Source organism: Rousettus aegyptiacus, unplaced genomic scaffold, assembly GCF_014176215.1.
Source record: "Rousettus aegyptiacus isolate mRouAeg1 unplaced genomic scaffold, mRouAeg1.p scaffold_m13_p_5, whole genome shotgun sequence".
NCBI classification, from domain to species: Eukaryota; Metazoa; Chordata; class Mammalia; order Chiroptera; family Pteropodidae; genus Rousettus; species Rousettus aegyptiacus.
The window spans coordinates 93,706,810-93,719,546 of record NW_023416308.1 but is presented as its reverse complement, the minus strand read 5'-3'; the positions used below and the strand labels follow the sequence as shown (position 1 = coordinate 93,719,546).

Below are 12,737 nucleotides of genomic sequence, written 5' to 3'. Positions count from 1 at the left end.
TTTGAAGTAGGAGACTGATGAAACATATATACAAATTTATATGCATTATAATGTCATAGAGTGATGCATTTTACGCAGAGAAGACAAGCAAATTTAGGGGATATTCAGTGATAGCAGCAGAGTAGTAAGGATAGTGGTACCGTCTTTACACTGTAAAATTTGAGTAGAGAATAGATTTGAATGAGTTGACTAAACATTTAGAGAAAAAAATATCCCAGTCAGAGAGATTAGCAGGTACTAAGCACCGAGTCAGGAGCTTCTTGATAAGTCCGAGGCACTGCAAAAAGCCAGTAAAAATGGAGCCAAGTGAGCCACCGAGAGAGTGATGGGAAATGAGACTGAGAGAGGGACCCAGCTCTTTAGGGCCTAGTAGACCATAATAAAGATTTTTGTTTGTTTGTTTGTTTTTAATATAATTCTCAGGGATACTGAAAACCATTTGGATAGTTTTAAGGAGAGGATGTCATGATGTAACTTTTTTTTTTTTTTTTTAATAATAATAGTCAGTATGGACACTATGTGATGAATAAAGCATAGTGGCAAGGCTGATACATAATGACAATTTAGAAAACCTTGTTAGAGGAGTTCAAAACGTGTAAAAACTTTGTATTTAATGAGGGTGTTAGTTATAAGAATTCCAAACTTTTCAAGGGGCTTGTGGTCTACAAGATCTTATTTATTCTCTCAAAAGAAATTTCAGGTCATATTAGAAAGGAGCGTGTTCATGTGCTTTTCTTTAATAAGGGAGAATGGGGTAGAGGAAGGGTCTAAAGAAGTCCATGAGGCTTTGAAGCTTTGATGTGGGAATGAAGAAAGATTGAAAATGAAAGTTGATGCTTCTATTTCCCAAATGAGAACAAAAATCTAGTTTCAGAAAAGTAATGAATGTGTGTAGAATCATTTCTACCATAAAATCCGAAATGAGGCTTGGTTTTGATTAATGTTTTATTGGTATTTTAAAGGTCCCAGCAAAACTAGTACTCAGCCTATGCAAGTTTAAAACATAGGAAGCAAAAGACAGTCTGGAATACATATATATAGTTTTCTTTTTTTATATAAAAATATCATTTGAGCATGTAAATATCTTATTCATATATACCTTTTCATTTAATTTATAAAAGGTACTGTCCATATCTCCTTAGATGATAACCTATGATACATCTTGCTAAAATTATTATGGTTTCAATTTAAGGAAAATATTCTTCTCATGTTTCCCCAGATGTTAATCATTACCTATTATGATAAATAATAAAAAGCCATCTGGAAAATAGTTTACACCAGAAGGGTAAAGGAAATAATTGCGTTCTTATACAATTCTTAGGAAACAAATAGAATCCTTTATTTAATATTTTTGACTCAACAGGTGAGAAAAATTAGATATTTTTAGGAGAAAAATTGTTGGATGTTACTGCGTTTAATGAATAGAGAGACAACTGATGCCACACACAGGGATTTTAAAAGGATGATCCTATCTCAACTCACTCATCTTAAGAAATGTGAGTTCAACATAGCATTTATCTAGACAAATCCAGTCTTTTTCTTCACATGATAAAATTATGAGAGTTTTTTTGTAGGCAAAACAAATTATACTTCCTGTGTACCACACACACTACATATACACAGAGGAAGAGAAATTCCACATCTATAATAATTTTGCTATTGGGCATTTGTGGATTTATTTATGTATGTATAACTTTAAAATAAAAATCAATAATGTTTATTAAGAGTTAACTATCCTACTTATATGATTTCAGTACTAAAACAAATAGCTATGATTATCATGAGGTATGCCAATTTATTATTCCTGATTTACTGGTGAAGACACTGAAACACACAGATTAGCCAGTTTTCTGAGGTCATACATTAATAAGAAGCTGAACAAAGAATTTAAGGCAAGCAGCTTGATTCCACAGTCTTTGCTCATGATCATGTTGTAGCACGTGCAGTGTCGTTATTTGTATACTACTAAAGGTTTAGACATATGTATGTAATGAAGTAATTTTTGGAAGAGCTGACCTGGAAGTAGTATATTTTAAGACACAAAATCGAGACCCAAGCTCAAGAAGTCTTCTGAGGAGTTCTGTAAAAGTTTCACCATTACCACCATGCTTTTCTACCCCTTGGCCTAAGCAAGGCACATAGGTTAACCTTCAGAAGACAGAATCGGTGAGTTTACATTGTTTATTCATATCTAAGGAAATTAATAGGAGACATTAAATTGTATGATGTGTTAAAGAACAATAATTACCTACCAGATAACTTGGTGAAGTAGGAATTCCTAGAAACCGTGCAGTGTGAATCTGAGATAAATCTATCTTCACATTATCTAAGAAAACAAAATTATGCAGAACACATCAGATATTACATAAAAACCAATTAACTGTGGCAGTTGTACCATGGAGTAATTAGTATCTTATTCTGCAAATTACAGCTATTCAATGAATCGTATTTAACCCAAATTCAAATAAAACACATAGAGAAAAGACAAAGTAACAATGCATCACTTTATTTCAAAAGAGAGAGAAAAGATAAAACCTAGGCAAAGTATTTCCTCATAAACAGACACTGGTTTTCAAAAGTGTAGTAATTTCAAAGTAATCTATGTCTGGAAACGTCTATGGCAAATTCTTTTCATAAGAACATTCTTTTCATTACCAATGATAAGTAAAATATCTTTCTTTCCTTCATCTTATGATTTCATATTTATTTCTTTAATAGTGTGCCTTTGATCTGATATGGTCAAAGTGGATAATATAATTATTGGTACAATTATTTATTTTTTCCCAAGTGAAAAATACTTTAATGACAATAAGTACAGTTGGTAAATTCTTTTGAGGGCTCATGCTTAAAAGAATTCCCCTTTTTAGGATATCCTGTGAATAACTCCAAATGTAATTCTCTAAACTAGGTCTAACTGAAGACAAATGAACAGACGTAAAGAGGAACATGAGCCAAGCATTTGAGGGATGGGAATGATTGTCCTCATCAAATAGCTGACTGGAGATGCTAATTTGATGTATCCAATTGCACGGCCTAAATTAGCATAGTGTATTCATTGCAGCTGCATCGGATGTTCACTTAACAATATATACACAGTTATCGACTGTGCTCTTAGAATTTCTGTGTTAAAATAACGTGAAATGTGTGACTAGGAGTGGAATTGGGGTAAGAAAAAAAACTTTCAACTGACACATGCATATTTTGCTGAATTAATATCCATATATATGCATATATGGACAATGATGTAAAATATGAGGGCATTCATATACTAAATTTATGTATCCACAAATTAAAATGTTCACAAATGCCAGAAAGCACAAATGTACATAGACATCGCCATAATAATGCTTACAATTTTTGAAGTTTTGAACACCCATACAAAATATTATATAGTATTATATATATTCATTAATCTTAGTTTAATATGTTTATTCAGTGAAGACCTCACACAGCCAAGTTGCATTCATACACATTCTCTCTTCCTCATGGGAATCCGTAAAGAGAATCCTGATTTTTCTCTGTAGTACATAGATCCCAGCAACTTATTTGCCAGGTCTATATTCTACCTCTTCCTTTTAATAGATGTATGATCTTGGGTAATTCATTAACATTTTTATACTTCAATATTTTCATCTGTAAAATAAGGATAATTGTAACAAATGTCTCGCTAAACCTGAAAATATTTAACTAATATATATTTATAGTCTAAAATTGTGGCCGACACATGTTAAGTGCAATATTTGTATTTTAATACTTTTCCTTACCATTGGATCCTCAACAAGAAAGGGAGATGGCAAGCACGTTTTACATTCTCAAAGAATATTTATTGAATGACTGAATGACTGGTTGACTGAACAAACAAATGGAAAGAAGGGATCGTAGAGATTATCTTACTCCATGATGTTCAAATCACTTTGAAATTAGACTTTGAACTCTCTTTCTCCATTAAAAGCATATGGAGAATGTGTAAGCCGAACAAATAAATTATGTAAAAGAATAGATACTTTAGTTGAAGGTGAGTGTTTGTAGAGTCCAGAGCTCCATCCTCCAGATTAGGGGTCTTGAACCCCTGGGATCTGGTCCATGGCCTGTCAGGAACCGGGCTGCACAGGAGAAAGTGAGCGGCTGGTGAACAAGCTAAGCTTCATCTGTATTTGCAGCTGCTCCCCAACGCTACCATCACCTGCCTCAGCTCCATCTCAGATCATCAGGCATCAGATTCTCACAGGACCACTGGTCCCTTGTGCCAAAAATGTTGAGGATCAGTCCTCTAGATGTTCATTTACCTCCTCAGCAGCCCTTGAGTTATATCGTCTAAAGGATTAGGGCTCAGCGGAATGGAGAGGAAAATCTCTGATTTAAGTCCAACATTTAAGGTCCAAGAGATTTTAGAAACTAGTACTAAAAGAAATTAAATGACCTTGCAAATCCAGGTAAATGTCAAAGCTAGATTCCAATTAAAGACACATAAATGCCATGTGAATTGTCTATTACATGAGCTGCATTCCAAGGAGTGTCATATCTACTCTGCTTAAAATCACAGCTACAGGTCCACAGATAAACCTTTCAAAGAAAAAGTCAAAGGAGAAAAAGCCTAAAAATAAAATAAATGAACAACAAAATAAATCCTAAAAGATATTTATTTTTTTCTTCCTAAAAGACTTATCTTATGATTCCCTGTTATCATAGTAGAATATGCTTTCTTGACACTTCCTTTACTTCTTCCCTTGCTGCTCCAGGTTCTAAATTAATTCATTCAGCAAATATTTGAGCACCTTTTTATGAGACATCTAGTGCTCAGCACTTGAGACTCATTTGCAAACAAAAAGACAAAAATCTCTGCCATCACAGAACTTTCAAAAAAACACACACACACTACATAAAAGATTTCTGGGACATTGTCAAAAATCAAAGCAGCTTCCAGGATGACATCTTAAAAAGGTTCTTAGATCTTGATATACAGAGGCAAGTACTATTTTTAACATTAACATTGGCTTTTTCAGTTAGTTTGTGTAGGATAATATGCATTGTAGTTTTGGTAACAAATCTTTATTGAGTAAAAATAGGCCATCTTTCAGTACCTTTTATTCTTTATCACTTGGCCATTAATACTATGTTACATAATCCAGATGAAAAAAAATATTTTAAGACTGTACATATGACTAAGAAAATGTCCCCCAAGTAAACAAGTATAAGTTTTCATTATTCTTTATATCTGTCCAGCTGACCCTACTGTACAGTACCAATAATTATTTCAGCCTCTGCTGCAGTTAATGTTAACTGCAGACTTAAGCTATAAAAGTTCTCATTATAGCAAAGTTCACAGATATTGTTTTAATCCAGCTATTCACATTGTCAATCTAAAACAGTAAATGTCTTCTTCACGTATAACAGCCTTAGACTTGTCCAGTATGAAACAGAATTATGTCTGAAATAGCATTACAATGCTAAATATATGATTAAAGAATGAAAAAAAGAAGTTAGCCATCTAGTATATTCAATATTCAGAGATTTGAGATCACATAGAAAACCACATCCAGATGAGTTACTGAATTTTTAACTTTTCATCCGAGAATGTTGGCATTGGATAGACACAGTCAACATTCATTTAGGTCTTATACACTTTGGGGACTAGTTCAATTTACATTGTTAATGCATATAAAAGGAAACAAAGTCCAAAACAAATTTCTAATTTAGAATGAACATATAACATTGATTAGTACTTTAAAATAACGAGAGAGAAATAAATTGCTACAGTTCTGGTAATTCCTATATTAAGTAATTCCAATGGAAAATGTGTTTGTTTCTCAACAGAAATCAATTCATATTCTGCAAAGCGTAAGTAATCTTTCACTGCTTACCATTACAGGTACATAATAGAATAGTACTATCTATATTCAACATTCAGGTTAACATTTTCTTTCATATGAGGATAGTTAGGCTATGGATGTTAGCTCCTCAAAAACAACCATCTATTTATAGAGTTGTTAATTAAAAGACATAATAAGAAATGGTACCTCTCTCATAGACAAAAGCCACACATGTAAGTAAAGCATTTAAACCTCTCTGATGACATTTCAAAGCAATTAAAGCATCGAGAGAAATAAAATGTATTCATTAAAGTCATAGAACATACTAAAAAAGAATTCTGTGCTCAACTATTAAAAGGAACTCGCAGAAAATTTCTTCAAAATATATAAAGCTTTTCTGCTAAAAATTCCTTTTGTTTTGAAACAAATAATGTAATGAATATAGCACAGTAAACTCTACAGGACACATAATACTGCCATTAAAGAAAAGTATATATGTTATACTCATTCAACGCCCACTTGATCATGACAATAATTAAGAGAAGTAACTTGATTATATTATCATATACTAGCATAGGAATTTAGAGTATAGAACACATAATTTACAATAAACTATTCAAATTTCATTAATATTAAGCCAAATCCTCATCTTTCGTTATGATATGCTGTAAAAATTTCAGAAAATATCAACCTTACTCTTTTTATTAGTTCCAAAGATGCTTCAAAACACTGCTAAAGTACAATGGCAATTAACTTTCCACAGGATCCATAGAGTCTAAGAGTGAAGTTAGGGCACAGGGTAGGGGTAAGAAAGTAAACCTACATTAAAACTCAATTATCTTCTTCCCTTTCATAAGCCTTTAGAGGTGGTTAGAGTTTAGGGGCACAATGAAGAAATTACAAGGAACGGGACTTGGGAAACTAGCAATTTTCTACCTCATAGAATTAAGTTTTTAGAGCTGAGAAGGAGTCAGTACATTTAAATTTATCTTATTTTGTGTTTGATCTTTTATTCTAGTCCAGTTACTTCATCTGAAAACTCTATGGATCATCTAAAAAATTAATTTTCTTTCTTAGGTAGCCTATAATCTGAAAAATACCGATGCATGGCACTAAGTTATTCTGTAAATACAACAGCTACATGAATATATCACAATATTGCCTTCATTGTTAATGGCAGTTTACTGTTTTTTCAAATAACTAAACTTCTTTGAATATGTAATTATTATTAAAGGTGTGCCATTATAACCCAGAATTTAATTTCGTCTACTAATTGCAGATTTCATTTAATATATATATTTTATTAACTATTTTCTAATGCGACTTGCCAGGATACAGTGCTCCAAATATATTAATTATGGCTTAGCAGATCCATTATGTAATACTGATGGTCTTATATGCTTTCTGTAAAATGGATCTATATATATTTGGTGCGAAGTAACTTTATCATTTAACCCATTAATTTGAGTCTGTACATTTGATACTATATTGATCCTATCAATCAGATAATTATTCAAGTGTCAATTCCTCTTGCTTATGAGCTTCAGATTACTTGGAATTGAAGTTATTTGGTGATATTCCTATGTAGAGCCCTAACAACAAAGATTACTGTAACCATTGATTTGTTTCAATAATACGTTTGTTCTCAAAATATATAAAAAAAAAAAAAAAAAAAAACTACTTTCCTGGATTCTGTATGGCTGTTTTACTTTTTTCAAATCTCCATTTTTAAATGTATGTTATTTGCTTACATACATGTATTTTGGAACCCTCATCCCATCCACATTTCATTATCCAATTTCCTACCAAAAATCATGTCAAGCATTTCAAACAACTTGATTCCAAACTTGAAGTAATTCCAGCAGACAACCATACGGACATGTCTATAGAATGCCAAAAAATATAGGCAATTATGTCATAAATTTAGTAATTCATTCAGATATTTTTTCTACATCATACCAAACATATTTAGTGAACTCTGTTAATGGACTAAATCCCTGACAGAATTGCCTTGACATTATTTAGATGTGTTCAACATAAGAAGAATAGCAAAAATCACTCTCAAAATATATGTATTCAGGTCAGCACAGATTCCAACCTTGAGGAAAGTAACTTCGATTGACTAGTGTGGACCAGTATCTTTCTGATATTAATTGCAATTTGGATTCTAAAAATGTGGAGGATCCGAAACATTTTATCATCCTCCAGCTGATTTCACAAATTAGATCTTAGAAGTAGTACATACTCAAATGAATCATAAGAATTAAGTGTTATTTTCCATCTGAATTCAAAACAGACCAATTGATATTGGGCAATTTACTGATGACAATGACTATTAATGACTGTGGATATCCTTTTTAATTAGGTTATTGCTTGAGAATCATAATTGGCCTGAAATCTTTTGGAATATTTATGGGATATCTTATAAAGTACATAAAATTGTGAAAAAGTTGCATGCTTTAAAAACTTAGTATTTCCATAAAGCCTGTGGTCTAAAAAGGGTATGAAGACAATAGCAAATGGATGTTTTTTACACAGTTTCTTGGTATTTACAGTATTTTTTCTTCTCTAGTTTCTCTCCCTTCGAAGCTGGTCAATTGTTTTTCCTGGGCCTTTTTCACTTCACATTCAGTACAAGGAGGTATTTGCAATTCCTGTCAAACAATACAAAAAGACAATTAGGAGAGTCAAAAATTTTTTAAAAAGTAAGGTAAAAATTTAAATTCTAGTAGAATAGTAATATAAATTCATACATATCAACAAATACCTTACGTAGAACTGTCAGACAGAAATAAAATAAATTTAAATACGTTAATACTGCTACTTCATAAAGTACATAAAATATTGTCTACAAATGACAAATATTTCAAAAACTATTTTGAGACAACTTTGGCCAAACCATTCAATTCTAATCAATTTAACCCCAAATTTGAAATATGTTGTGTTAAGTGAAATGAACCCTCAGAATTTATCATAATATTTTTAGTTAAATATGGAACAGGACAAATATAAGTTCAGAATTGAGCTCCTGAGTTGCACGTGTTTGCTTTTGTTTTTCTTGGAGATATGTATTTCTTTTGACCCTCTCTGCTTCCTCAAAACATCTTTTTGTCTTCTCTGTCCCATAAGCATGAAATGCATGTTTTGTTTTGTTTTGTTTTTTAGTTTATTTTTGTTTTGCTTCTTGATTGCATGGGTGGGGAGGGACACCTCCTTCACCTTTCCTCTTCCGATGACCTCCAATAATCAAACCGAAAACTTAGTAGCAGGCACAGTGGTCATGGAAAAGTCCAGAAGCACTAGATGAAGGGGGTGTCTTGTATTAGCCAACACAACATCCCTGCTTCAGCTAGAGCAAGAGAAAAAATCATTGAATCCAATGGGTTGAAGAAGTGTTTTATGACATACTCAAAACCAACACTCCAAAAAATACCTCTGGGGTAGGCTCTGGTTTTGCAGTGTCAGTACTTGGGGAATTTTCTTCATGCTTCATTGAATAGGTCCCATCCTTCTGCAAACCCTGCAATTGAAAATAGGTCAATGTTATTAAATCAAATGAAGGAATGAGATAGAAAACTCCCTTGAATTAGTCCCATTGAGATTTTTTTTTTTTTTTTTCACTTTGATACAAGCTGAAAGGGCAAGCTCGGGAAATCATCACAACATGAGTGGAACCTAAGGAGAAAGCAAGTGTTCATGGTCAGTTTGGAGATCTTAGGGCTGCTTATGGCAGTCGGCTATAACAAAGCTCAATTCCGATGGCAAATTTTTCTTCATTAAAAGTAAAAAAAAAATAAAGAATTATAAAACTACTATATCTACGATATGTCTACACAGGATTTAAATATGCCCATGGTCTGTATGTATACAGGAACATCAAAATTGCAAACCAGGAAGCAATTTAAACAATATGATCATCAATCTGTCTAGCAAAAAATCTTCAATACTTAATCTCTTTTTCTACTTTTCTTCCTTCTTTGTCTGCCCCTCTTCCATTCTCCTTTTCGTACTGTCTCTCATTCCTCCTTCCTCTCTTTTTTTCTTCTTTTTTATTTTAAACATATTTTTAAAGTAACTATAAAACTGTTATGTGTAAGAATATGAATTCTTTTGATCTTTTCCAAAATTCTTTCCATATGGAAAACAAGCCTAGGAGTTTAATGGCCCATGGCCACCAATTAGCTTTGACCTCGAACAGGTCAGTTTGTTTCTTTGGAATTAAACAGAAGGATACCAAAGCTGGTTTCAAATGCTAACATTCTATAAATTCTACAAGTAGATGATTGCTAATGAAGCTGTATAGGAAATTTAACCTTCTTCGATTCAGACTGTAAAGCAGAGTTATTTTATATGCTCCCTATTGTCACACTATATTGCTCTTAACTAAACATACAGCATGTTACTTTACTCTTCTGTGCCTATGTGTATGACACTCTGCTTTCATAAAAATTTATCTTCACTGCGATGTCCTGGAAACTAGCTACTCATTCCCTCTCTAGAACACCATCTCTACCACTAAATAGACTCAGCAACACTTTCCTGTTCTAAAGATACAATAACATATAAAAATTATAGCATTTAATATTGTTTTTGTAGGGATAAGCACGGAGGGCTCCTCGATATCTTATTTCTTAAAGACAGAGACAATGTTTATTACCCCTAGATTTCAGCTAGATGTCTACCAGATAGTAAGTGGTCAATATATAATCTCTGAATAAATAATAAATGTATCAAACATTGACTATGAAAAATTATAATTCTTAGAATTTTAATATATGCCCGATTTTCATATGATTTAATTAAAGTATATATGATAGAAGCTCCAAAACTGTTACATACAGCTCCTTCTTCTAAATAAGCCTAGTATAGTGGAAAAGCAAGATTGTAACTATAATAATGTAAATCAGTAGTCAGAACCTTGACTACCTTATTCCCAAGAACTTTAGGCACACGTGTAGCAAAATCTTCTACACTGCCTATGAAATAAATTTGTTTCTTCTTATGTTGCATGAGTTTGAATCATACCTAGAATCTAAAATTAACCTGAAAAATTATAATTATTCAGTTTTTATTATAGTAATATAACTGGTCTTTTTTTTATTATACTTGCATTTAGGTTTTTAAAAGTTAACTAAAATAAATATATAAAATTGAGCTAAAAAAAAAACATGATAAGGGTGGCTCCATAGTATTGTGGTTAGCACGTCTGCTTTACACGCAGAGGGTCCTGGGTTCGTGCCCCAGGTGGAGCCACGTCCCATACCCTGGGAGTGCCAGGTCCCACAAGTGCATGTGGGCATCGGGAGTAGGGTACTAGACCTTGGGTGCATGCTGTGAGTGTGTGGGAGGAGATGCTCCACCTTCAGAGATCCGGTTTTTAAGGGGAAATGGCAACATCCATAGGTCAGGTGTAGAAGTGTGTGTGTGTGTGGGGGGGGAGAGGGGATTAAAAAGGGGAGAAATAAAAACATGAGAAGTGCAGAAAGTAAACTGCATAATGTAGGATTTCCAAGATATATCTGGAATAATGGAGTTCATAGTTGTTCCAAGTTTGCAGAAAAAAATGATTCAAAAATAAAACAGTGTGTTTAAAGTAGTTCTCAGCACTTTTAACACATAATTTCTTACAGTTTTAGTCTTGAATGATCTCTCTGCATGATCATATAAGGTGTTTGTTAAAAAAAGAGAATACTACTGAGTGATAATTCAGCCCTATACGTATGGGCTTGCATTTTTAAGCAGCACTCCAGCAATTCAAATGTATAGTGAAATTTGAAATCCACATCTTCATATGCACAAATATATTATAAATCTCTTAGAAGAAGATATGATATAACCATTTCCCAAATCTATTTGACCTCAAAACTCCCCCTTTTTTTTTTCTATGTGGAGCATCACTTAAGGTCATTGTCATGAGGAAAATGCTAAAGGATTTTCAATGGAGTAGTTCTTTCATTAATGCAAGCATATCTGACTATTTGAGACAAGCCTTTGATCATCTGAACAATGAAAACTTATTAAATTTCAACATTAAAGAAAATATTATGTGTCTGGAAGACAGCTCGAACCTTTTTTTGGTTCTTTGATCTTATAATGAGCAGTACCTTTAAATTTACTTTCTCTATGCCTCACAGGCATTGTAGAAACTTCACGAGATGGGGTTCATAAAATTCTTAGTCTTTCTCAGAAAGGCAACAGATAAAGGGCAACATAATTATAATGTGCAGGTATCATGCCTTAATAAGCATGTTATCAATTTTACAGTCATTGATGAAGCAGGTATTCACTTGTTGAGAACATAAAAGAGAGGTTTCATTTTGGAGTTTTCTCACTTTTGTTGTAATATCACCTAGATGGCCAAAAATTCCAGAGAACTATAGTTAAAGAAGGCAAGGATTTCCAACATTATAGTATAAATATAGTTTCGCCAAATGGTTAGAAGTGCTTTGGAGTAAAATAAACTTTGGTTTAAGTTTTAGTTCTGATGTTTATTCATTAGTGATTTTGATCGAATGATTTGATTAGTTATTTATCTCTGGTTATTCCATTGTAAAATAGGGCTCCTTTATAGGGGTTATTTTGAGGATAAAATTAAAAACCAAATGAAATGATTCACTATAAATATTAACACATAATAAACTTTCTTCTCTTTCTTTTTCTTCTTCTGCCACTATTATTATTTTGTTAGCATTAATGATTATAACTCAACATTTACAATGAGTTGACACTAACATTTCAAATATAAAGTATGCTACAGAATGAACAGTCATTCCATTTCCACACGTAGAGGAGGAAGAGGAAAGAGGGGATGGATGAAAAGGGGGCTCTGTAATAAATCCGACAAATCTGGTGACTGAAAGTAACCAGGGTAATCCAATCATAAACTCATATAACCAGGGTAATCTGACCATAAACTCATATAACTTG

General features: G+C 32.7%; 1 protein-coding gene across 1 annotated transcript in view; it reads right to left on the bottom strand.

The window, feature by feature from the left end:
• Positions 1-2,472: 2,472 nt before the first annotated feature.
• Positions 2,473-12,737, bottom strand: part of LUZP2 (leucine zipper protein 2) — a 390,662-nt gene continuing 380,397 nt past the window's right edge. The window contains exons 10-11 of the mRNA XM_036220762.1: positions 9,244-9,330; positions 2,473-8,464 (exon numbers count right to left, since the gene is read on the bottom strand). Coding sequence (XP_036076655.1) covers positions 8,360-8,464; positions 9,244-9,330 — 192 coding nt within the window. The 3' untranslated portion in view covers positions 2,473-8,359. The remainder of the gene's footprint in view (positions 8,465-9,243; positions 9,331-12,737) is intronic.